Source organism: Notamacropus eugenii, chromosome 5, assembly GCF_028372415.1.
Source record: "Notamacropus eugenii isolate mMacEug1 chromosome 5, mMacEug1.pri_v2, whole genome shotgun sequence".
Lineage (NCBI taxonomy): Eukaryota > Metazoa > Chordata > Mammalia > Diprotodontia > Macropodidae > Notamacropus > Notamacropus eugenii.
In genome coordinates this window covers 1,283,768-1,310,654 of record NC_092876.1, presented here as the reverse complement: position 1 = coordinate 1,310,654, position 26,887 = coordinate 1,283,768, and the positions used below count along the sequence as shown (strand labels likewise).

Genomic DNA, 26,887 nt, shown 5'->3' with positions numbered 1-26,887 from the left:
GTGGGAACCATGAGAGCTATCCAGCAGCTGAATGGCTGGCAACTGCAATGTGCTAGGAAGCCCACTCAGTCACTGGAGGCCTTTGATCAGGGTCGGGATAAACACCCTTGCTAAAGGCAGGAGACTACTATGTAGGCAGCCTCAGTTTCCCAGCAGGAGGTCTCCTTTTCTCCCATGCCCTTCCCCACCTCCAGACATCTACACACAAAGCAGGTGGCACTTCCCTCCCCCCCTCCCCCCCAGCCTGACCTCATGGACACTCTTCTAGGTTCTGGCACCTATGGGGGGAGGGGTAGGACTGCTTCCACAGGCCCTGCCCTATTCTCCTCCCCGCTGTTTCACCAGTCTGGGTCCAGGGCATGCCCCTATTGGCCTTCAGCAGGGAGGCCAGGGCTAGATAGCTCATGGAAGGTGGTGTTTTACAGAAGGGGAAGCTGAGGAAGGCCAGAGGTAAGAAAAGGACTGACCCCTGAGTCACATAACTCCTCCCACAAAAAGCCAAGGCTGTTCCCTGATCTGGCTTTGGCATTCAAGGCCCACTGCAATTCATCCCTGACCACTCACACCCACATCCACTAGGGACTGGCACTCCATCCTTCTCCAGCTTGGAGCCACAAAGTGGTCTGCCAGTGGTGACCAGGGAGCAGGAGGCTCAAGGTCATGACTAGACCTGGGGCTATCTGGGACAGCTGTGGGGGTGGTGGTGCAGGGGAAGACTGATTTCTGCCTAAATCTGCCCCCATGCTCCTGGTTCTAGTTCAGCCCTCTAGAGGAGGACCGGGTATAGAGGTAGCTGTCGCCTGGCCCCCACTCCTAGCCTTCTCTTGTCTAAGACGAACATCTGTAGTTCCTTATTCTGCCTTGGACCTTCCTGTGAATCCATCTCAGGCAGGAACCCTCACAGTTGAGCCTGGCTGCCCCTCCCTGGGTCTCCCTCTCCTCTCCTTCCCTCCGTCTGTCCACATCCTCACTGTGTCCAACACAGGGTCCCTTCAGAAATCTCAACTCAGGTCATGAGATGGGAGAGAGCTGCCCAGAGCAGGGCAAGGCAGGGCTGGCCCCCAGGGACAGCCCGTCCTATCCATTTTCCATAGCCTGACCAGTTCCCTTCCTCTCCAAGCCTGTAGAAGACTCAGGTTCTATTTCTGTCTGGGTCCCTGGCTCCCTGTGTGCCCCAGAATGATTCCATCCCCTGGCTGAGCCAGCTTCTTGTGATCTGTATGGTCTTCTGCAGCATGTGCAGAGAACAGATCATGCTGAAAGGTGAGGAGGCAGCTATAGGATGTTGGAGACCCAGAGCCAGTCCATTCCATTCCCACCCCACCCCACCCCCACCATGTGGGCAAGTCTGCCTCTCACCAGGTCCAGTAACAGAGGGGAGGACCATGGTGGGGTATTGGGGCCTGGCAAAATGGGGTTTGTTCAGGGTGGACGGGAGAGCTATGCTCAAGCATTTAAGGGATAGCAGAACTCTTGTTCTGCTTGCCCCCCACCCCCCAGTGCAGAACCAGGAACAATGTGGAGGGCGGGAAGGCTCTGATCACTGTCTTCAAAGAAGTCTCAAGGCTGGTCCTGATAAGTAAAGGGCCAGTGTCTGCTCCAGCCTCTCCCCTCCCCAGGACAGCAAATCATGAACTCCATCATGAGTCATGGAGCCAGAGCTTTCCCCAGGAAATGACCAGGCTGGGCCTGGACAGAGTCGGTGGCAGAAGGATGGAGCAGCCATGAGAAACAGAGATTAAGGGCAGGGAACCCATCTGAGGGCATCAGAGGCCTCGTTGTACTGAGCATGCACCATAAACATCAAAGTGAAAAAAATTCCCCAAAAGTCCTGGGAGTCCTGGCCAACATGAGATGAGTTAGGGGCCCCATTGTGGCAGCGACAAGAGTGAGTAGGTTCTCCAGTTTCAGTCTGCCTCGGTTGGGCCACATCTGGAGGAATGCATTTGGTTCTGAGCTGCCAGGGAGGGAGGGTGTGGACAAAATGCCCAGCATCCAAAGGAAGGAGAGCAGGGGAGTTATGGACCATGGACTCAGAAGCAGAGAAGATGCGGAGGCAGAGTTGCCATCAGGGGTCACTGGAGGGAGGACTAGTCCAGCTCAGCCCCTGCAGGGACAGACTCTTGGGGTTTCCAGTGAGCGTGTCCCAGAGAGGGCACAGGCAAAGGCTGGACCACATCCTGTTGGGCACTGGCGAGCCCATGTCCAGTATGTGTTGACTGAGTACAGCGGATCCCACCGTGGCTGGACAGACTCCAATGCCTACCTGAGAGAGAGAATGGACCTTGAGATGGAGCCATGGATAATGGCCAAGCTCTCTGACAGAGAGAAGGGCAGGGACAAGGGGTCACAGGAGACAAAGGCAAGGTGAGAAGATGGCAGATAAGCGTCTGAGGGGCTGAGGGGGGTGGGCACCATGGGAAAGAGGCCTTGCGAACAAGTGTGTCCACGAGCCTAGCAATCCTGAGAGGCCAAGGGAGAAGCCTGACAGCAGGTGACTGGGCTCCACAGAGGGGAGACAAATAGACTATGAGGAAACTGAGGAAGATTCTCCCCAGCCTCTTGCATGACCAACACATGATCTCAGATAAGGAATGTAACTTAAAGTGGACATGCTTAACTGGGAGTGCCGGGGGAAGCAGCAGAATTGAAGCATATGGCCAGGGTGAAGAGACCCTTCTCTTAAGAGTCAGAAAACTCCTTAAGGGAGGAGGTGTGTGTGTTCAAGAACCTGGCCAGTCCTTGGCGCATACATCAAAGCCAACAACTGGAATTCTTTGTTCTAAAGGTCCTCTTTTTCCCTGAAGTTACACGTGTAAAGGGACTGCGTAAGAGAGGGAGCCTTGAAGGTCTTTTGCTGCAGAAGTGGGGATGCCCGCTTCTGCTCTCCCAGTCAGGACCTTTGTCGATTGCTCCCCACTTTCAGCCTCCCCAGTTGTGCCAAAGTGCGGAGCTCAGACTTGGCTGGTGATGCATGCTTTTTCTATTCCATCTTAACTATAATCTGTTTACATGTATACGCTTGATAATTTGCACTGTTTGTAGGAATAAAACTTGATTGCCTATTAAGCTTGTGTTAGTGTGTGTCCTAGTTTAAGATCTGAACCTAAGTGAAAGTGCTGCTCAGGCCACAATCCCTTTCAATTACAGACGGAGGCAGAGACACATACAAAAAGACAGAGACGGAGAGGAGGGAAACAGAGATGGATGAGGGAGAGACACAGAGGCAGAGAGGAGGGAGAGACACAGAGAGACAGAGACAGAGACAGACACACAGAGAGAGCCAGAGAGCAAGACAGAGACACAGAGACAGAGAGGAGGGAAACAGAGATGGATGAGGGAGAGAGACAGAGGCAGAGAGGAGGGAGAGACACAGAGAGACAAAGACAGACAGAGACAGAGACAGACACACAGAGAGAGCCAGAGAGAAAGACAGAGACACAGAGACAGAGAGGAGGGAAACAGAGAGAGAGGGGGCAGAGATACAGAGAGACAGGGAGAGACAGAGACAGACACGCACAGAGAGACAGACACAGAGAGACACACAGAGAAAGACAGACACAGAGACAGAGGAGGGAAACAGAGAGAAAGGAGGGAGAGAGACAGAGAGGAGGGAGAGATACAGAGAGACAGAGACAGACAGAGACAAACACACACAGAGGGACATAGACAGAGAGACAGAGAAAAACAGACAGAGAGACAGAGAGGAGGAAAACAGAGAGAGGAGGGAGAGATACAGAGAGACAAGGAGAGATAGAGACAGAGAGAGACAAGGAGAGAAAGTCAGAGACAGAGAAAGAGGACAACAGCATAACAGCATCTGACTGGGGGGGTTCTTATAGGGGTGAGGACAGGGTCTAAATGTGGGGCTGGGGGTTGCACAGTGACCTGAACAGCTCAGGGGGTCAGGGTTCAGGAAAGGGAAGACTGAGGCAGGTTTGCAGACAGAGAGAAAGGAGCCGGAAGAGAGATGGGGGATTGGAAAGAGGAGAGATGGGCAAGAGTGAGAGGCTCAGGTGGCTGAGCCTTGGCAAGGGGTCTCCTGCCTTGTCTGAGGCAGGGAAGAGGAATAGAAGGAGGGGTGCTGTGAGGTAGAGAGGAGAGACACCTAGGGGAGCCTCGATTGTCATTGTTGAGCATAAAGGAGAAGTGTCCCCAAAGTTCTCAGGTGTGAAGCTTCTGATGCTGGAGAAGGTAGGAGCTATATCTAAATGCCTTCCCACACTGACCACATTCATAGGGCTTCTCACCAGTGTGAATTCTCTGGTGCTGAGTCAGGTGTGAGCTTTTGCCAAAGGTCTTCCCACACTGACTGCACTCATAGGGCTTCTCTTGGGTGTGAATTCTCTGATGTTCAATAAGGTAAGAGCTCTGGCTGAAGGTCTTTCTGCACTCCTTACACTGATAGGGCTTCACTCCAGTGTGAATTCTCTGGTGCTGAGTAAGAGAAGAGCTCTGGCTGAAGGCCTTGCCACACTGCTGGCATTCATAGGGCTTCTCCCCACTGTGAGTTCTCCAGTGAGTAATGAGGGCTGTCCTCCACATGAAAGACCTCCCACATTCCTTGCATCCATAAGGCTTCTCCCCAGTGTGAACCCTCTGATGCTGACTGAGGTCTGAGCTCCCCTTGAAGGCCTTTCCACATTCATTACACTCATACGGCTTCTCTCCAGTGTGGATTTTCTGGTGCTCGATCAGGGATGAGATCCGAGCGAAGGCTTTCCCACAGTGAAGACACTGGTAGGGCTTCTCCCCACTGTGTGTTCTCTCATGTGTGACCAGGGCTGAGCTCCATGTGAAGGTCCTTCCACATTCACGGCACATGTAGGGCTTCTCTCCCGTGTGAATTCTCTGATGTTTCCGAAGATCTGAACTCCCTCTGAAGGCTCTCCCACACTCCCTGCACGCATAGGGTCTCTCACCAGTGTGAATTCTTTGGTGTTTAGTAAGAGTGGAGCTCTGGATGAATGCTTTCCCACACTCGTGGCAGGTGTAGGGCTTCTCCCCTGTATGAATCCTCTGGTGCTCAAGGAGGTTTGACCGGCACCGGAACCCTCTCTCACACTCACTGCACACATAGGTCTTCCCTCTGGGATGAGCTCTCAGCTCCTTGAAGGTCTCCTTCCCCAGGGCATCATTGTGTTGGCCAGTAATGTTTTCCCTGGTACATGCCCTCCCCTGGGCACTTGGCTTGGAATACAGGCTCTCCCCAGCCACACCAGAGTCCCATAGAAATCTCTCGTCTTCTCCAAGGCTGTCCTGAGTTCCACGGTTGGAGCCCAGGCCAAAGCTCCTCCCAGAGTCTGCAGGCCTCTGCTGTCTCTCCTGAGTATCCTGTGCCCTGGGGGAAATGCTGGATGTGCACTGGACGCTTGTTCTCTGGGGGATGGTCTGCCTGTGGGCCACCTTGGAGGGGCTTTCCTTTTGCTCTCCTAAGAAGTGCTCCAGACCTTCACTGGCTCCAGAGCCTTGGAGACGGTCCTCCTGGGCTCTTTCTCGTCCTGATCTGGCACTTTCAGGAGGGTCTTTCTGGGGATATGACATTTCGTTCTCAGCCTCCCCATCTGAAAAAAACGAAGAAATGCACGTGTGACCAGAACAAGGCTGATCAAGGCTGAGGCCTGCTTACTGTCCTAAATGGCTGGGTCCCACTCTCTCAAGGACCCTCCATTTCATCGCTGTCCATCCTTAGCAGATGACATCTTCAGGCTACAAGACACCTCACAGATTCCCTCCTCTTTTTTTGGAGGTAATCGGGGTTAAGTGAGTGGTCCAGGGTCACAGGGCTAGTAAATATCTGAGGCTGGATTTGAACTCAAGTTCTCCTGACTTCAGACTTGGCCACCTAGCTGACTCTTCCCCTCCTCATTTTACAGAGAAAGAAACTGAGGCTGTCCAGAGAGAGACAGAAACTTGTCCAAGGTCACACAGACAATGTCAGACCTGCGTGTGGTCTTATCCCTCCACCACTGCAGACTTCAATCCTCCTCTATACCTTCTCCATACATTCATTTCCCAGTGGCCAACCCTCTAGCCTTGGGCCCTTCTCAACTCAGAGAGGCAGACAGTAAAGTGGGATGGTTAGCTGGGAAGGCAAGCTGAGGGTCTGGGAAGAGGCAAAAAGTTACAAATGCTGGAGGAAGTCAAGAAGACCCTTTCTGGAGGGCTGTCATGTGAAAGTGGGGTCAGGCTCACCCTGCTTGGTCCCAGTGGATCAGGAGCCCTGAGCCAGAAGCTGCCAAGAGGAAACCTGCCTGCCCCAGGGCCAACCAACCATGGCCTGTCAGGGCAGACACCTATTTGGGGAGGGAGAGGACCACTCACCTCCAGGTCCCTTCCAACCCTGAGATTTGGGTGGGGGGAATGAATTTGAGAGTGAAGGGAAAGGAAACAAGGAGGGTCAAACCATGGGCAGCTCAGGGGGGCCCTTGTGAGACAGTCACTCCCCCACCCCCACCCATCTCCCCAGCCATGAAGACCACCAAGCTGGACCTGGATAGCATCAAGACCTGGGGGGGGAACCTCCAACAGAGGCAGTCCTGAGAAGGGGGAGGGCATGTACCCCAAGGGAAGTGATCAGATTCAGTGTTCATTCCTGGTACACCCAGCTCTTTGACTCACCATGGTGAAACAGGCTTCCTGGGTGCCACAGAAAAGACTGAGGGGACCCCAGAGGAAAGAGGGTAAGGAGAGAGCCCTCATCACCAGGGAATAGGAAGGGGGTGGAGGTCCAGCTCAACTTCCCCAGGGAAGACAGGCCCACACAGGTGCACAGCCACGAGGGTGAGGGAGAAAGGGGACAGGCCTTGACCCCTCTGCCTCCTCTCCCCTTGGAGCCCCGGGAACTACAGAGAGGATTCTGGGAACTGCAGTCTTGAGATCCCCTCCCCCATTCAAAGGTTGGGGAGTGGGGAACTCAGGATGGGGGGGGCAAGGCACTTGGAGGCCACTCAGGCCAAGCCGTTCATTTGACAGAGGTGGACACTGAGACACAGAATCCGGCAGGACTCGAACTCCACCCAGTCAAATCCAACTTTCCCATTTTACAGAGGCAACTGAAGAAGGCCAGAGAGGGCAGCAGTTTCCCCAAAGTCACACAGCAATCCCAGCATTCTTAGAGATCATTCAATTCACCCCACTCCCCCTCTCTCTCAAAGAGGAGACTTAGAAATACCTAATCTCAAAAGTGGATCAGACCTGCCTTCATTCTGCTGCCCCAGAGGACAGGCACACACACCACACCTCATCCTCTGACAGCTAGCTGGGTGATACAGCTCTGGACAGAAGCTCTGGACTGAAGACCCAAGTTCAAATCCAGCCCCAGACACTTACAAGCTGTGTGACCCTGAGCAAGTTACTTCCTATTTAAATTACCATTATACTGCCTCAGTGTCCTCATCTGTAAAATGGGGATCATGACAGCACCTGCCTCCCAGTGTGATTTTGAGGATCAAATGAGATTATAATTGTATTTAGAAGGTACCTGAAGCTGAGGGGGATGTACCAGGGTCGAGGGGAACCATGTCCTGGTGAAACAGCCCCTGTCAGGCCACCCTCAAACTGTCCCCTTCCATCAGCTACTCCAGGAAAGGGTGCACCGGGTCCCTAACCCTTTGGTGTCCCTAAAGAGACCAGATACCTCCCAAGTGGCATCACTGCACCCCAGGGAGCAGGACTCTGGGGTCCCAGGAGACTACGCGGCTGATATGGCTAGCTTCCAATCTCCCCTACTCTGGCAATGATGCTTGGTTCCAACCATAGCTGTGAGCTCCCCCTACCCCAGACTAGTTATAAACCTGGTTAGCCTAAGGACCTGGAAAAGTTAAGAGGGGGGAAAAGGAAGAGAGAGGAAAAGGAGAGGGAGAGGAGAGGAAAAGAGAAAGGGGAAAGAGAGGAGAGAAGAGGGAGGGAGACAGAAGAGAGGAGGAAGGAAAGGTGAGGAGAGAGGGAAGAGATAAAGGGGAGAGAAGGAAAAGAAAGGGAGGGGAGAGAGATAGAAGGAAGAGAAATGGAAGAGGGAGAGACACGAGGGGAAGGAGTGGAGGGGAGAAAAGGGGAGATGAGAGAAAGAAGAAACAGAAGAAAGGAGAGGAGGCAAGAGATTTTTTAAAAAGAAGGAAAAGGACCTATCTGTGCAAAAAGATTTCTAGCAGCCCTTTTGTGGGGGTAAAGAGTTGGAAACTGACAGGATGCCCATCAACTGGGAAACGATTAACAAGTTGTGGTGTGCGACTATGGTAGGGTGTTCTCAGAGGAACCTGGAAAGACTTACACAAGCGGATCCAAAGTGAAAGGACAGCATCTCAACAACGCAATGATCCACGACAACCCTGAAGGACTTGGGATGAAGGAGACTCCCATCCCCAGAGAAAGGACTATGTATCTGGATACACATTGAAGCAGACTTTTGTACTTTATTCTCCTTGAGGATTTGTGTTTTGGTCTGTTTTCTTTCACAACATGACTAACATGGAAACGTTTTGCATGATAGCACATGTATAATCTATATCAAATTGCTGCCCTCTCAATGTTGGGGTGGGGAAGGGAAAGGGAGAGAATTTAGAACTCAAAGTTTTTAAAACAAATGTTTAAATTTGTTTTTACATGGAACTAGGAGAAAATACTAATTTTTTTTTTTTTAAAAAGGATGCAAGGAGAGGGAAGAGTTAGAAGAGAGAAGGGAAGGAACCTGACCTCTCATCCTAACTCCTAGAGGAGGGATGAGAAAAATGCATCACCCTAGAATGGCATCCTGCAGCCCAGACAGGCTAAGCATTTACTAAGCACTAACAGTGTGCCAGCACTGCACTCAGGGTGCAGGAGCTCTGCATTTCTGCAGTCCCATCAACTCCTTAGGTGGAACATGAGAGGTCCCAGAGCTGGGATGCCATGGTTCTGGGCTCAGGGAGGGAGAGGCTGGTCACATGCGGAAGGTGGAGTCCATCTCTTATGTCCCTGTTCAGGAAAGACTGTAGAGAGCCTCCAGAAGGAGGCAGCCAGGATGGGCAAGTCTTGATGCCCATGTCACATGAAGATACAGAAGGAGCTGAGAGTATTTAGGCTCAAGAAGACAAGATTTGGAGGACACAGGCAAATCCTCTTCAAGTATCTGGAGATCAGGGGCTAGGGCCGGAGTGATGGAGGGAGGTGGCAGAGGCCCCTTTGGGCTCAATGTCACATAGCCTGCCTCCGGAGGCAAGGATATCCCCTCCCCAGTTCCCAGCCCTTGCCCCTTCAACAAGAATGTAAGGATCAGTGAAGTCTGATTGCCTTGGCTGAAGCCACATAGGTCCCCAAAGTGGGTCCCAGGTGCTGACCACTCATCCATGGGCTGCCCTCCAGGTGACTGCACTGTCCAACAGGGCCAGTCCAGCAGGATCCTTGAAGAACCTCGGGGCTGCTGGGAACTGAAGTGGCCAGCTGGCCCAGCCCAGCCCTGAGCAGGAACCCCTTGCAGGCATCCCTGAAAATGGGCAGGTTCCAGAAGCACATATACACTCCATGGAAGGGCACAGGAAATGATCTGATTTCTTCTGAGCTCAAAGGAAGTGAGGCACACTCCAGAGTTTGGGGGATGAACAGAATGACGGGGCACAAGAGGGGAGACAGAGGGAGGCACAAGGATTCAGAGAAGTCAGTAGTCACAGGCAGGGCTTGGGAGCTCCAGTCTGGGTCACACCTTTGGGAAACAATGGCTCAAATGGGCAAAGGAAGCTGGGACCATGGACAGAATTTAAGACAGGAGTGTGCCACAGACCGAGCCCTGGGACTTGGTCAGGTGGGCAGCTAAACAGTTAAGAAAAAGGCCAGGGTGACCCAGCCTTCAAGTAGTGAAGCAAGAGAAGAGAAAATGCAAGGAGTGGAGGTAGTGGCCCAAAGCTACCTAGCTGAAGGGGTTAGAGAAGGGAACATCAAGAAAGCACCAAGAATGTCAGCAAAGGAAAGGAAGGAGGGAGAGATGGCAAAGAAGATGAAGGGAGAGAGAAAGGGAGGAGGAGAGAAGGGGGGGAGAGATGAAGGAGTAAAGGGAGAGAGGAAGGAGTGAGGACATAGGGAGAGGGAGGAAAAAGAAAGGGAGGAGAAAAGGGGGGAGGGAGGGAGAGTGAGAGAAAAGAAAGGGGAAAATTAGGGAAGAAAGAAGGGAAGAGGAAAGGAAAGGAGAAAGGAGGGAGGGAGAGAGTGAAGATGGAGGAAAGGAAGACCTGTAGGAGAGCTTGAGGTAGTAACAAGGCTGAGGTTGGGGAGATTGGGCCATGTTTGGAAAAAAAGACAGAGGCAGTGGGGACGAGCCATGAGGAAGAAGCCGCTTGGTGTGCCTAGCTAGCCTGGCTTTTCTGCCAACTATTGTCTCATATGAAGCTTGTGGTGCTGGCTCAGGTCTGAGCTGTAGCGGAAGGCTTTCCCACAGACACTGCATTGATAGGGCTTCTCTCCAGTGTGAATCCTCTGGTGTTGAGCCAGGTGTGATCTTTGAATGAAGGCTTTCCCACAGACACTGCATTCATAGGGTTTCTCTCCAGTGTGAACTCTCTGGTGCTCAATAAGGTAGGAGCTCACACTGAAGGCTTTCCCACAGACATTGCATTCATAAAACTTCTCCCCAGTGTGAACTCTCTGGTGCTGCGTGAGGTGTGAACTCTGGACAAAAGCCTTCCCACAGTCAGGGCACTCATAAGGCTTCTCCCCACTGTGGCTTCTCTGGTGAGTGATGAGGGCTGTCTTCCACATGAAGGCTCTCCCACATTCTTCACACTCATAGGGCTTCTCGCCAGTGTGAACCCTCCGGTGTTGGCTCAGATCTGAGCTCCCTTTGAAGGCCTTCCCACACTCAGCACACTCATAGGGCTTCTCACCAGTGTGGACCTTATGGTGCTCAATGAGGGAAGAGCTCCTCCCGAAGGCTTTGCCACACTCACTACACTGATAGGGCCTCTCTCCGCTGTGAATCCTCTGGTGTTTTCTGAGGTCTGAGCTCCACCGGAAGGCTTTGCCACACTCTTGGCATTTGTAAGGCTTCTCTCCAGTGTGAATTCTCTGGTGCAGGGTAAGAGCTGAATTCTGCATGAAGGCTTTCCTGCATTCACCACATTCATAGGGCTTCTCACCAGCAGGGCTTTGCTGGATTCCTGAGGGCAGATTCTGCCTCTCTCCCCCAGCATCCTCTGGGCTAAGGGCTCTCTCTCCTGGAGAGGGTGAGCTCCAACCCAAGCAGCCTTTCTCCCCACTGGGGCTTTTATCATGGGAGAAGGATGTTGAGCACTTGGGACTGGGGGACCTCAGAGTATCTTCAACAGGGCCTTCCCTCTGCCGCCCTAGGATGTCCTCATATCCACAAGCCTCAGCAAATATGGAACTCAGGGGCCCACTCCCCTCTAGTCTTTCCATTCCTCTCCCTGGGTCTTCAGAAATGTCTTCTTGTAGAGTAGATGCCTTGGTCTCAGTCCTAGCCTCACAGTCTGAAAAAGATTGAAAATGTACATGTCACTGTTTCCAGGGGCCGGGAGGAGGGAGGGAGTCAACTCAAGCAGCTCAGAGGGTTTAGAAGCTGGCAATGGGGGAAGAACTGGGCAGGGCCTGGCCAGAAAATGAAGTCAAAAGACTCATCTGAGGGTGGGCATAAGCAGGGATCGGTTGGTGGTCGAGCCCAAGGGGTTGATGGTAACAGACACGCTTCTCTCAGTGTCTCAGGGAGGGTGAGGGGAGCTCTGCTCCAGGGAGGTCTCCAAAAACGCATTATGAGACCACTAGTTACTTATGGGATTCAGGTTCTACTGTGCCCATTTCACAGATGAGGAAATTGAATCTCCGAAAGAGCTTGAGGAAGCCCTCACACCAGGATAGCAGGTGGCCAAGCTGGGTGTGGAAGGCCGTCTTCTTGCCTTAGGCCCAGCTGTAGTTTTCTTGCTATAAGTGGTGGGCTGCCTTTTCAGATACCTCAGAGTGGGGGCTCCCAGAGAGGGAAAGAGAAGCCAGAGCAGTGAGGGACAAGCCCTTGTGGGCACAGGCTACAACGTTCCCTCCCAACAAGAAGAAAAAGGTCTCTATACAGGTCACTGGCAGCCCCTTTTGGATCTCAGCCTACCTCTGCCCCCCACACATGGTTTCCTACTCTCTGAACTTGGGCCCCCCGCAGGACTCACTGGAGAGGGGACAGGGAATATGGGCAGGCTCCCGAGACCCTCAAAATCAAGACCCTCATTGTAGAGGGGAAACTGAGGTGCCCAGAACCACACAGGGAGCAAGGGGCTAGGTCAGGGTTCAGAGTCAGATCCAGCATCCCTCAGAACTGGGGGAAGGACGGGAGAGAAGCAGTCAGTCAGGTGACCAGAAGTCCTAAGTGTGAATGCTGTCTAGTAACCCCTTTCTGAGAAGCCTGACCCTAGCCCTCAGCATTGTCCTCCAAGAAATGGGGCCCATAAGCCCCTCGCCCCAGGCTCCTAGGGTTTCTGTAGGCACTGGCACTCTCTGGACCTCCGTTTCTCCCCATGTATGTGAGCTGGTGAGAGTCAGTCTGGCCCTGAACACCCCCCAGAGCAGTTGATTGCAAGGAAGGCTGGGGCTAAGGCCTGGCCCAATGCCCCAACTAGGACCCAGGAAACCAGGAGACAGGATCCTCTCCCTCTGCCCATCTCCCCCAGGTTCTCCCAGGCCTCCTGGGCTGAATGCAGGCCCAGAATTTGGGGGAGGACCACAGGTGATGAGCCACCACTAACCCCACCCCCACCACCACTCCACCTGTCTTCAATCTTTCCTCCAGGGGCCATCAGATAGTCCCTCCTACCTGCCTTGTATGTGCCCATGCAGGGCACCTCTCCTGGACAGTCTACTCCCTCCTGCTCTGGAGGGAGGCTGAGGGGAGGAGGGTCTTGTCCACTTCCCACTAGAGATCCCTCCAGGAGCCTATGTTTCAATGGCCCTGCATCCAGGCCCTCAGCTGACTATCTGCAGCACCTTCTATCACTGGCCATTCAGAAGGGGAATCTAGGTCTCAACTCCCTCAGCAGAGGCATTCAAGCCCAGGGCCTGTCACTCTCCACCAACTCAATCCTCTCTCAGAATCCAGAATGCTGGGAGGCAGAGTCAACTCTACCTCCTTCCTGATTCCTCCAGAGATCAAGAAAAGACACCAGACCAAATTGTGATCTGGAATTAAAAAAGAAAAATGCAATCATCTTTGCAGGTCAGGTGGGTGCTGGGAGCCAGAGAAGTCTCTGGTCAGTGGGGACAAGGTCTTTCCAGGCCTGCGCTACGCCAGGACCAGTGGGTCAGGCCCTATCCTCAAGGAGCTCACAGGCTAATAGAGGGGCGGGTAATGCAAACAAACACACTATATACAGAACGAATAGGAAATATTCAGCAGGGAGAAGGCACAAAGCCCAAGAACTCTGCAGGAACTTAGGGGAAGCTGGGGAGGTCAAAGGTCAGAGCATCCTGAGTGTCCCAGAGAAGGGAATGGAGGGTTTCCTTAGCAGGATGGCCAGCAGTCGGTCCTGAAGAGGTAAAGGGGAGTGGGGGGTAGAAGTCTGGGCTGAATGAGAAAGGGCTTAGAATGCCAAACAGAGCATTACATATTTACTCCTGAAGGTGATGGAGTCCACTGGAGATAACGGAGTAGGGGGTGGGGAGGTGACATTTTAAGAAAATTACTGGTGGCAGAGCAAGGAGACTGAAGCCTGAGAAAGGGTCATTGGACTTAGTCACTATGAGACCATGGGTCACTTTGGAAGGAATGAGATCAGAAGCTGGATTGTAGGGGATTAAGAAATGAGAGGAGAGAAGGTGGAGACACCACTGTAGATGACTTTGGGGGAGTTTAGCCACCATGGGCAGAAGAGATGTGAGAAGATAGCCAGTGGGCTCAGTAGGGTCAAGAGAGGGGATGAGGGAGTGTTTGCAGGTCAGGAGAGAGGGAAAGATTAAAGATAAATGAGGGAGGGGGATCATAGGGCCAGCGATCTGCTGAAGGAGATGGGATGGAAGGGGGTCACTTGGGCAAGAGGAGGGGTCAGCCTTGGTCAGAGGTCAGCCCTGCCTCATCACAGGAGGGAGGGAAGGAGGAGAAGGGCAGAAGGCACCTGAGTGATGAGAGGGGAGGAGAGTTCAGGGAGAATGACCTCTATTTAGGAGGCAGGGTCTCAGCTGAGATAGTAGGGGGAGGGGGAGAGGGAGGTGGAATAGGATTGCCTGGCCGCAGGGAGGGCCCAGTGGGGGTGTCAGAGACTGGGTTTCTCCCCTTTCATTCACCATCGTGTGTGTGTGTGTGTGTGTGTGTGTGTGTGTGTGTGTGCATGTGTGTGTGTGCGTGTGCGTGTGCATGTGTGTGTGTGTGTGTGTGTGTATGTGTATGTGTGAAGGAGGTGAAGGTGGAGTGAGCTGGGGGGAGGAGGAACGGTAGATGTGATAAGAGGTGGAGGGGTTCATGAGAGGAGAACAGTATAGAGCTGAGCTGGTTCCCCAAGGGAAGAAGAAGCTGGTGCAGGGGAGAAGGCTGAAGGGTTGAGGGGTTATGTAAGGGGAGGCAGAGGGAGAGGGAGAAAAGCCAGGAGATCATGGAGGTACAAGAGGATTCCAGAATTCTAGACCATGGAGGTCCTGAGCAAAGGGAGGAATTGAGAGGTTTGGGGGTCTGAGGGAGAGTCAGGATCTGTGTGGAAGTCCCCAGGTAGGAGGGCAGAAGCTGGGGGAGGTGGGGAGAGAAGAACTGGGAACCACATCCTTTTCTCATTGAGGAAGGGAAGGAAATGGAGGCAGGGAGGGTAGGTGGGTAAGTAGATGGAATCCACCAGGATTTTGATTAGGGGGTAGATGTGAACAGCATGATCCTCCAGGAGAAGTCACAAGTGATTGATGGAGAGAACTTTGGGAGGCAAGGATTCTAACTCGCTCACCAGTGAGCTGAGGAGAGTGAGTGGGCTAGAGAGGGAGGCTGAGTCATGGGGAGGCAGCCAGGCTTCACTCAGACCTAGTACATGGAAGGACTGGGAGATGAAAAGGTTCAAGATTAAAGCCAGTGGATTACCTATGGAGCAGGCATTCCAGAGGACACTGGGGAAGGGGTGGGGTACGCTGAAGGAGGCTGAGTGTAGCAGCACATGATTGGATTGGGGGAAAGAGGCAGAGGGGATGAAATCACAAAGATGATGAGGAGAGGACCAGTGGGAGTGTTTTAATCACTGGTGGATGACTTCACCTAGGGGCTCGGCCTCCAGGTGGAGCCCTCTTATGGTCAGGTAGCTCGGGTGAGGGAACCAGTGGGAAAAGCTGGTGGAATGACTTTTCTCTCCTCTCCCAGGAAGCAGGAAGGGGCTCCCCTGGGAAACTGGCCCAGGTGGAACAGAGGGGGTCAAAGTTCATATGCGGTGCAGGGACAGGGGCCAACTGGCAGCTCTGTACTTGCTGCCCAGTTCTGGGTCATAGATCTAAGGTGGACTGAGGAGGGAACCTGTGCCTCTAGGGTTAGGGTTAGGTACTTGAATTCTAGAAAGGACAGGCCCATAGGCATGTGGCTCAAACTCAAACCTGGGTCAGGCAGCTGCTGAGCTCAGACCAGGGCAGAAATCAGACTTTGTCCTGGATCAGAGCACCTTGTGAGCACTGAATGCCTGCAGACCCCCAGCCTCAGCTATCCCTGACATCCTGGAATAACGTGATACTCAGCATCCCAAGAAATCAATGATAAGGTCGGTCCAGTGCTAACATCTCAATAAGAGAACCTCACCACAGAAAGGTGAACGTGCATGAACCTCAAGGAGGAGAGGTCACTGAGTGATTGAGGGAGAGAACTTTGAGGGGGTGGGGCAAGGATTCCAACTTGCAGAAAGGTATGATGGTAGGGACACTCAAAGCACAAACCCAGAAGAAGAGAATGTCTCCAAAACATCTACAAGCAAAGTTCCAAAGAAAACCACAGCTTGTGCACAAATTCAACTAGAATTCCTGGAACAGGTGAAGCAAGAGTTTTTTTTAAAGAAAGAATTTTTCTTTTTAAGAAATGAAATGAGAGTGCTTAAAGGGAAAAAAGGAAAGAAACAAGAGCTATCTATGGAAGAAAGAACTGGAAAGGGAATTAATTGCTTGGCTTAAGAGACAAAACCTTGACCAAGCAAGAAATTCCCTGAAAATTAGAAAGGACCAGATAGAAGCCAATGACTCCGTGAGACAACGAAAAATATTGAAGTCAATTCAAAGGACTGAAAAAAATAGAAGAAAATGTAAAAGCATCTCAAATTCAAATGTGTAGATCATTTAAGAGACTGAGAAGGGATCACTTCTGAGTAATCAGACGATGTGAAAACCATGAACAAAAACAAAAGAATCCAGACGGCCGCTTTCAAGAAATCCTAAAAATGCCCAGATCTCTTAGAATCAGAGCAAAGTATGTCAAGAATCCCCCGCCCCTTCCTGAAAGAGACCCCAAAAGGAAATTTCCCAGGAACCAAAGTTCAGAGCTCCGGGGTCAAAGGAAAAAAAAACCCAGCGCACGCAGACGGAAAGAAAGAGGGTGCCCCAGTCAGGATCACACATGATCAATCTGTCCTATCCACATCCACTGTGGTGACAGCCAAGTACTGGGCTTGGTGGGAGAAGGGTTGGCACCATGAACAGAGCACGGAAGATGGACAAGGACCAGGGCGATGACTTCGGTTCTAGCTTTGCCTAGAATTGATGGAATCCAGGCCCAACCCAGCTCCAAAGGAGCCAGCATGGAGGTAGGAGATCAGAATAGTATGGCCTCACAGGGACCAGGGGAGGGGGAGAACAGGCAAAAGTTGCAGGGGACATGGGGGATGAGGAGGCCATTCTAGGGCAGGGCCTTGGCAGAGCCAAGGAGCAGAGAACCTAGATCATGGTGAAAGAGATGAAATACTTTCCAGGCTGCAGAAGATTTGTTCAAACTGGGGAAAGAGAATGAGGGAGAACAAGCATTTATTAAAGTGCCTACTGTGTTCCAGTCACCATGCTAAGCCTTTTACAAATATTATCTCACTTGATCTTCACAGTACTCTGAGAGGGAGGTGCTGTTGTGATCCTCATTTTACAGGTGAGGGAAACCGAGGCAGGGATATAGTGATTTGTCCATGGTCACAAAGCTAGTAAATGTCTGAGGGTGGATTTGAACTCAAGTCTTCCTGACTCCAGGCCCAGTGCTCTAACCACTGGAGCACCTAAATCCTAGGCAGAGGACATGCAAAGGGGTCAGTTTTGGAAGGGAGGACAGTCAACTCCTGGCTGAGTTAGGAGGAAAAGAGAGACAAAGGAAGAGAGGAGGGGGCTGCCAGGTTGGCTACCAAGGGTGATGAGGGCATTCTCGTACCACAGCTACTCCCTGGTATGAATTTTCTGGTACTGAATAAGGTAGGAGCTATAGCGAAAGATTTTCCCACAGACACTGCATTCATAGTGCTTCTCTCCAGCGTGAGTTCTCTGTCTACAAATAAGGTAGGAGCTCACACTGAAGGCTTTTCCAGAGACACTACATTCATAGAACTTCTCCCCAGTGTGAACTCTCTGGTGCTGTGTGAGGTGTGAACTCTGGACAAAAGCCTGCCCACAGTCAGGGCACTCATAAGGCTTCTCTGGTGAGTGATGAGGGCTGTCTTCCACATGTAGGCTCTCCCACATTCTTCACACTCAGGGCTTCTCACCAGCATGAACCTTCCGGTGTTGGCTCCGGTCTAAGCTCACCTTGAAGGCCTTCCCACACTCATAGGGTTTCTCACCAGTGTGGACCTTGTGCTCGATGAGGGATGAACTCTGGCCAAAGGCTTTGCCATACTCACTGCACTGATAGGTCCTCTCTTTGCTGTGTGTTTGCTGATGTCTGATAAGGGGGGAGCTCCACCTGAAGGTCTTCCCACATTCACCACATTCGTAGGGCTTCTCTGCAGCATGAATTCTCTGGTTTTTTCTCAAGTCTGAGCTCCCTGTGAAGACTTTGCCACACTCGCTGCATGTATAGGGCTTCCCTCCAGTGTGAGTTCTCTTGTGCAGCATAAGAGTTGAAATTTGAATCAAAACTTTCCCCCATTCATCACAATCATAGGGCTTCTCTCCAGTGTGAATTCTCTGGTGCCTGATGAGATTCAACCTGCAACTGAACACTTTCTGACACTGACCACATGTAGAGGGCTCCTCTCCGGTGTGAACTCTCTGGCATTCAATGAGTGCTGAGGGCAGTTTGAAGTCTTTTCCACACTCCTCACACTTTTTCTTCCTTACACAAGTTCCCTCGTGCTTGACTGGATATGGACTAGGTGTGGGGCTCTTCTCACCTGGTACCATGGGCTGAGCCCCGTCTCCTACAGGCACCCTCTTCTGAGTAACAAGGTATGAGCTTCTCCCAACTTCCTTTCTCTCCCCAGCCAGAGTGTCCTGGCAAAGGCTGGACGTGAGTCCTGGGCAATGGGTTTCCTTTGAGTAGTCCTTACGCAGACTGTCCCAGCAGTGTTCTCACTATAGGCCTTTCCAAGTGCAGGGTCTTGGGGAATATCCCCTGTGAGTCCTTGGGACTTTAGAAATGGCCTGTGGTTGGGTTGCCTCCTTGGGACAGTCTGAAAGACAAAAACCGCACATGTTCCCTGGGCTGGTAGGAATAAAGGAAAAGTATGTGACAATGTGGGCAGGTATCCCACATTGTAACTGTGGGGCAGAGGTGGCCCCCAGACAGCACGGGAAGCCCAGGGGATAGAGCTGGGGCACCCACTGGCTAGGTGCCCAACAGAGGAGAGGAAATGGGAGGTGGCGGTTAGAGGCGTGCCTAGTGCTCCTGGGGGAGCCCACCTGCCCTGCTTTCCAAACCACACTGGGGGCGTTCCACCCCTGCCTTCTCCCTGGTCAGGAAGGGGCCCCCAGCTATCCCTCACCCTTCCAACTTCATTGTCATTGTCCACCTTCTCCCCTTGGAGGCCAAGACCCAAGATTCTTCTGACTTGTATTGGTACTGCTGGGGACAGACTTGATCCTGGGCATTATTAACTCCAGGGAGACACCCCTCGGGGGATAGACTAAATCTTGGGAGGCACTAAGGCTACTCCTAAAGTTAAGACTCTCACCACTGCTGACTCAACCTCCCCAATAAGGCCCAATAAGGCCACCTGCCTTAACTTGGGTAAAACCTGGGGTGTTTGTCTCTCCCTTCACCCCCAAAGCTCACCAGCTGATGGTAATTAACCTTTCTCCCATCCTGGCCTCTTAATTGATTGGCTCATGCCCCCAGGGTCTCAAGGGCTGGGGCCGCAGAATTCTTCACCACTGCCTCTTCCCTGGGAATCTGGAGGTCCTAATGATGGGGATGGGGGTAGGGAAACCAGGACTCAGGAGCTTGTGTGAGCAGGACCGGGGGGAACGGTTGGCCTGGGCCATGAGAGGCTGGGGGGCCAAGCATGAACAGGAACCCCAGCGGGGAGAGCGACCTGCCTTTCCTCCCCGCTGTGGCTGGACCACAAAGTCTCAACCAGGGATATCCTTCTGGGAGCTTAGAGTCAGGCTGTGCTTAAATCAGGGGCCCTGGGGTTGGTGGGGTCAGGGACTGAACTTGTCTAGGTCTTTGAGACAACTCATGCTGCAGTACACAGGCCTGGAGGCAGGAAGACCTGAGTTCAAATCTGGTCTCAGGTGCTCACTCACTAGCTGTGGGACCCTGGGAAGGTCACTGAATCTCTGCCTGCCTCAGTGTCCACAACTGTAAAATGGAGGTCCCAAGAGTACCTGGCAAGGATCAAATGAGATATGTGTAAAGCCTCTAGCACAGTGCCTGGCACCTAGTAGGTGGTATGTAAATACGGATTCCTTTCCCCAAAGGACTTCAAGCAGGTCACACATCTACATGGAATCTTCCTTCTGGTGGAAAACAGGCTCCTCCTCAACGAGCATTATTATGAACCTACTGGGTGGAGACAGGCTCTTGTCCTGCTCCCCCCTCTGCTGCCATGGCAGCCCCTCCCAGGCCCCCTCCTATCTCTGATCACTCCTACCTGCTGCCCTGCCCCCAACCATCCAGGATGACTCTCTGGCCCCCAGACCCAGTTCAAAGTGATGGCCGCTGCTGGCACCATCTGTTCTGCTCAATACGAGTTTCCCGGCCTCCTCCCTGGCCTCTGGCCCTCACAGCCTGGCTCCATGCTCCTTTCCAGCCTTGCCACACTCTACTTGCTGTCAAGGTGAACCAGACCCAAACCCAGTCTGGCGGTGTGGATCCATGGAGCCCTGACATCTCTCAGCCAAGTTTTCCCCCCTTCCCTAACCCCAGACAAACATACCCCAGCAAAAGAAACTCCTGGAAACCCTCAGTCCATCCTCCATGGCACCCCAATGCCCAGCTACTCATATGCAGAGCTGCAGACCCCAAGGGCAGTTACCAACAAGGTGGGGAAGCAGGGAAGGGTACAGACATGGTCTCATGGTACTGTCAGCCAGCGAATGCTCATACCTAAGGGCCCCCTTCCCACCCCCAGGTCCAGGGCTCCAGTGGCCCATGGGTGAGGAAGAACAGAACTCAGCTCTGCCCCCCACCCACCCACCCACACAGCCATCCTGAACAGAGGGAGCTGTGGGAGAACACCATGGTGTGTCTGAAGGAGAGAGGGCTGGCACCCTGCTGAGGTTGACCTGTCCCCACTGCCCATTTGGGGCAGAATGTAAGGCCTGTAAAAAGTGAATTCTCAGGGCAGCTAGGTGGCACAGTGGATGGAGCATTGGGCCTTGAAGTCAGCAGGACTGAGTTCAAATCCAGTTTCAGACACTTGACACTTACTAGTTGTATGACCCTGGGCAAGTCACTTAATCCAAATTGCTTTGATGGAAGAAAGGAAGGAAGGAAAGAAGGAAGGAAGGAAGGAAGGAAGGAAGGAAGGAAGGAAGCAAGGAAGGAAGGAAGGAAGGAAGGAAGGAAGGAAGGAAGGAAGGAAGGAAAGAAAAAGAAAAACTGCACAGGGGTGGGGGGAGAGGAATGGAGGGAGGGTGGGGGGAGGGCTGAAACAACTTTGAGATCCAACCCTTGGGGAAAGAAACCAGAAAGTAAGCAAGGGGAATATAAGGGGAAAAGACCAAAGTTCTCAGGAGGAAACATCATTACAAATCTCAGGCACAAGCAGAGAAACCAACAGGGAAGATATTACTAACAGAAAGGAAGACAGACCCCAGGACATCTAAATGGTTCCAAACATCTCTGAAAGAAGGAGGCCAAGGACCCTGTGGATTCCCAGCAGATTCTTGGGCCCCAAAAGCAGATCAGAAAGGACTGGCACAGGAGAAAACCACAAATAAAAAACCACAATAACTGTTGGCCCCTCACCTGCCACCTCAGGGCTGGGGACCACCCAGTCCTAGGAGCCAGGCACCTCTCCCTCCACCTGAAGATCCTCCTCAGCTCACACCTGGACTATCACAGAGGCCTCTGGGGGCCTTCAGTACATCTTCTGAGGCTCCTTCATCAAAGTGATTCTCCTAAAGCATTATGTCACCCCCTGTACCCCACTCAATAATCCCCAGTGGCTTAAATACAAAATGTTGTTTGGCATTCAAAGTCCTTTACAACCTGTCCCCAAACTACCATTCTAGACTGTGTCCACATCACTCCCCTCCTCCAGTCTACAGTCCAGCCAAGTTGGCCTTCTTGATGTTTCTCATCATTTCCCATTTCCATGCCTTTGCACATGCAGTGCCTCTGGCCTGGCATGCTCTCTCTCTTCCCCTCTGCTTCTCCAAACCTTTGCGTCTGTAAAGGGATTTATGATTTTCATATTAACAGACACATGTGCAATGATTTCTCAGGGCTCCCACTTTCCCAGGAAATCCTGGCTGGGAAGTCAGAGATCACACTGAAGCATGGAGTTATCAGTCTCTCTGACCATTCCTACATTCCTGTGCTTGTGTACCTTCCCTGAAGCGATCGAAGACTGTAAAACATCTGTATGGTCTGGCACTGGTGGGTTTGCTGCAGAGAAACCTCTCAAGATGCAGAAATGATTGTGTGCTCATCCCACACACGCACACATGTGTGACTTATGTACGTAATCTTTGCCTTTACTGCAGCAGAATGTGTCTCTTCTCCACATTCCTCTCTCTCAAATGAATTAATCACGGTACTACCAGATCTCTGGCAGAGCCCCCCCATCCCTAGGAAGATTCTGTTAACCCCTCCCTTTCCTGCCGCCCCAGGCTGCCCTCATTCCTCAGTTACATTGTAGCAACTCGAAGGATACATTGTGTTTTCACCGCTTGGCAGGTTTCCCAGCGCGCAGGGGCCAGGCACAGCCTGCCCAGGATGCCTGTGGAATCCATCAGCATGGAATCCACCTTTGCCTTTCCACATCTCTCACCCTCCACGGAAAACAAGGCTCCAACTCAAGACAGGGAGGTTCAGCAACCCCTCCCCCTGGCCCAGCCTGGTCAGCACTGAATGAAGGGATGGCAAGGTCCTTCTAAGCAGGCAACCCCTGGCTGGTTCTTCCCCTGCACAGACTCCAGGCCCTTTCCCCCATCCTCTGCACCCCCTCCAGGCCCCTGCCCCCAGGCTCCCTTCCCACCTCTGCAACTAATACAAACCATAAGGATCACTCTATTTCTGGAAAATGCTATCCTCCCAAGAGCTCCCCATTTTACAGGGAAGGAGACTGAGGCCCAGAGAGGGGAAGGTCACAGCTCCTAAAGGTCAGTGGCAGGACCTGGCCATCCCCTCTTGCCTCCAGCAGCCTCCAGCTCTCCTCTCTCCCACCCATCCCCTGCACAGCTGCAGTCACCCTGAAATCCTAAGGCAGCAGCCTGAACAGGCCACACCCCTCCTCAAGAAGCATCCCTATTGGCTCCAGGATCCTGGTCCTACCTGACTACTGCCCCCCTTCATGCCTTTTGGACGAAGTAGGCACTGCAAGCTCCTGAACAGGCATTTCATCTACCACCTCCACACCTTTGATCAGGCCTGGCTTCCAGCCTGGCACACCTTCCTTCTTCCCCTCAGGCTCAGCTCTGGCATTCCCCAATCACTGATCACCTGTGCTATACACACCAGACAAGCACACTACCCCTGCAGAATGGTGGGGACTGCTCCTTCTGCCTCATGACCAAGCACACCACAGGTGCTAAATAGATGCAAGTGGATTATGATGCAGCCCCAAAGCCCCAGAGCTGCTCACAGATCAGTGGCAGTCACAGGAGACCAGAGGGCCACCAGAGCAGGGGGGTGGATTCTGAACCAGGAATGATCGCAAGCAGCATTTATAAAGCACCTACTGTGTGCCATATCCCATTCAAAGCACTTTACAAACCTGATCTCCACCTGGGAGGTCAGTGCTGATGTGATCCCCCATTTACAGATGAGGATACAGAGGCAGGAGGAGAAGCGCTTGAATCTGGACCCTCTCCACAGCCGGCAGGAGGCCCCAGGGAGCTGCACTGGCCCTGAGTGACCAGGATGGAGGCTCAGTCGGCTCCTCAGACCCACACTGACACAAGGCACCATCAGACACCCAGAGGGTTCCCAGAACATTGGGCCAAAGGTCATGAGATGAAAAAGAGACCAAAGAAGATCTGAAGAGGGTGTAGGAGTCTGAGTGGTCACCACCAAGAAAGCTCACAGGGCCATGGGCTGCACTGGGAGGGGATAGTCTCCTGTGCTCTGTCCTGGGCCCAAGCCCTCAGAGGACGGGGCTTGAGGAGGGGCAGGGCCTGGGGTCCTGGAAGGAGACCTGGCCACCAGGCCTGCAGAGAAGGGGGATCACTTGGGGAAGGCCAGGCCCAGCCTGAAGACAAAGGGGGAGCCCAGGAGGCCCAGGTCTGATCCCCTCAAGGTCGAGGAGCTCCTCAGATAGCAGAGGCTGCTGGGCCACAGAGAAGGAGGCCTTGTCACAAACAGACTCCGCAAAGACAGACTGAGATGGGAGAAAGCCTGGGATCCCAGCTACAAAGGGGGAGCTGTACCCTCCTCCCTCAATGCCGGGGGAGGATTCCCCTGGGCCAGCCTTTCTGCTCTCTCCTCCTCTTCCTCAGGGATGAGTCCTAAGAGGGCAAAGGAAGGCCCAGGGAGGGGAGACCTCTACCCTGTAAAGGCTTGGGATCTACCCCAGCCCCCCGGGATCTCGAAGCATGCCCCAGTTCTAAAGCCAGGGACTGTGCAACACCGCCCCCCCCCCCCCCAGTACCTCCCAGGGCTGTTCAATAAATCCATAAGCACTTGTGTTGGCCCCAAGGGGTTGCCCTGGGCCTGGAAGACCTGAGTTCAAATCCAACTCAGATATATGCTAGTTGGGTGACCTTGGGCAAATCCCTTCACTGCACCTGCCTCAGTTTCCTCATCTGTAAAATGGGGATCATGATAGCCCTTCTGTCCCAGGGTTGTGATGAAATAATAATCTAAGCTTAGCACCGTGTCTGGCACCTAGTAAGTGCTTCCATTCTTCTCTACAGAGAAAGGCACAAGACAGTCCTTGCCCTCAGGGAGCTCCCAGTCCAAGGCCAAGACAACAGGCATTTAGGGTTAGGGTTACAGTAAATTCGCTCCGATTCTATCAGACAGGGATGGATGGAAGGAAAGAAACAAACATTTATTAAGCGCCTACTGGGTGCCAGACAGCACTGAGGAAGAAGAGAAAGGCATAAGGTAGGCCCTGCCCTGGAGAGCTCCAGAGCCATCCAGCGCAATCAGGGAGGGCTCCCTGGAAGAGGGGTGAAGGGGGGTGCCAGGGGAAGGGGGCGGGGAGAAGGGAACTCCCCGAGGGTATCCCCTGGCACACAGCAGGCATTTAATAAATGCTGAGACAGGAGCTTAGGAGACAGCTGGGGTGACATGGGGGGAGGGGCCAGAGAAAGAGGGGAGGTGTCGAGGGGAGGGGTCGCCCGCCACCCCGGGATCTCTAGGAACCCTCTTGCTCAGAAGGCTGGGGGAACTCCGGGCAAGGTGACCTCCTCCAGCCCTCATTCCCCACCCCCTACCCCGCATCCGCTCCTCGGTGCTGGGGGCCGGACTCACCCCCCGCCAGCCCCGAGCTGGACAAAGCGGACAGCGCCAGGCCTCCCAACGCACTGTGCCTACGATCCCCAACATTCCCCTGGGCTGCGCTTGCGCACGAAAGGCCACCGGACCACGCCCTCAAACACTCTGCTGGGTGACATCACTTCCCGAGAGGCTCTGAGGGCTGCTGGGAAATGAAGTCCTGTGAGTGGAGGATCCCGGTATGCACTGATGAGACTACAAGACTCTGGTCTCCATAGTAACCCGGGAGGCGCAGGGCGGGGCCCCTAGCAGGCTCCTCTTCAGCGCCCTCATGCGGCCCCATCACCCTCCAAGAGGACTGAATACTGCGCTGGGACCCGAAAAGGTCCAGGCCCTGAGCCAACCTTTCCTGCCCCCCACTCTGGTCACCAAGCCCCCAAGCACTGATTAAACGCCTTCTGCATGCACACCTCTGTGGTCTACCCAGCCTTGGGTCAGCCCCCGGGCTCCATTGGCACAGCTCTCTCCTACCCTCGACAAGGAAGGAAGGGCTAGGGAGTGCCTGCTGCCTCCTCCTGGCAGCCCTCCAGAACTTGGGCTACTCTGTGGCTCCTCCTTGAGGACGGGGCCTATTCCCCTGGGACTGTGGGTCTGAAGTCAAGAAGGCCTGGGTTCAAATCCAGCCTGCAGTGAGATCATTGTAAAGCATGTTGTTAGCCCAGTGACCAGCACACCACAGGCACCAAATAAATGCACATGTCCTCCCTGGCATGGCGTCCTCCTCAGCACATTTCTGAACACCCCTGTGTCAGGGGGTAGGGAGAGGACCTCAGCCCTGGACTTCTTCACATGTGGACCCCAGGGCAGGTAGTGGTCCCTGTGAGCCCAGGTTCTCCCCCTCCATGAAGGTCATCCACCACTCCATTCTCCTTCCTGTCCCTGGACAGAGCCTCATGTGCCCATCTGCCTTCTCTGCTGATGCACAGTGGATGGAATGGCTATTGATTTTCCCCACTCCCAAATGGCAGGGATGCTTGACACAAAGACAGACTCACTGGGGTCAATGGTCACTCTCATTCTATGCCCCAGGAGGCTGAATCCCCACTGAGCAGCGCTCGATGGCTAAAGGTTATTCTCCCCACCAAGAGAACACTCATCTCAGTCACCAGCCAGGCCCCAAATATGTGAGCCAGAAGGGATGCCAACAGAAGGTCTGCAGAGGCCTAAGCGGCTTTCTTAGGAAAGGGTGGGGAAAAACCCAAGAGCTCTTTCACATCTTCCAGAAGCCAGGCTCTTCCTCGCCCTCTTCTGCTGCCTTGGGGGGTGCGGAGGGGGGAGACCAAGAATCCTTTGGCCCTGAACATACATCTCCAGAAGCGTCTGGGAGGGCATGTTCCATACAAATGGACAGTGAGGCCATCAACCCTCCTCAGCTTACGGCACAGGGCCTGTCTCAGAATCCCCTCTGAGATCCTGTCCATCTCTCCATTCTGCAATTCTCTGGGAACCCTTCCCAATGCCCAAGCCAACATCTCATCTTCATGGCCAGATCTTATGTGGCACAAGTAGGTCCTGCTGTGTCTCCCACACCTTGATCTTGTCTCCCTTTTGGAGGCCAGCCTTTCCACGGGTGTGAGCCTTGATCCACTGGCCACAAGCTCTTGGAAGCCAAGATGATGTCTCTTCTTTAGGCAGCACATGTCAATAATAACTGGCCATGTGAAGGGCTGCCAAGGCCCATACAGGTTCCCTGGTTTGCCAGGCTGTGGTCAAGCATTCCTTCCATTCTAGGACCCCCAGGGTCTTCTCCCTATTCTGAGCCTTGGCTAGAACCCTCCCTCCCCCTGACCCCTCCTTGGGTCTCTCTCCACTGTGGACTCTGGTGCTTAATAAGGGTTGAACAATGGCCAAAGGCTTTGCCACACTCATAAGGCTTCTGTCTGGTGCTGAATCACAGTG

At 53.2% G+C, this 26,887-nt stretch overlaps 1 protein-coding gene across 1 annotated transcript; it reads right to left on the bottom strand.

Moving 5' to 3' along the window:
• Positions 1-1,317: 1,317 nt before the first annotated feature.
• On the bottom strand, positions 1,318-25,052 carry LOC140508115 (uncharacterized). The gene is made up of 4 exons (XM_072615884.1): positions 24,965-25,052; positions 17,315-18,551; positions 10,411-11,456; positions 1,318-5,082 (listed from the first exon to the last, which is right to left on the bottom strand). The coding sequence occupies exons 2-4, from the start codon at positions 17,397-17,399 to the stop codon at positions 4,165-4,167; spliced, it is 2,049 nt and encodes a 682-aa protein (XP_072471985.1). The 5' UTR covers positions 17,400-18,551; positions 24,965-25,052; the 3' UTR covers positions 1,318-4,164.
• Between the last annotated feature and the right edge of the window lie 1,835 nt (positions 25,053-26,887).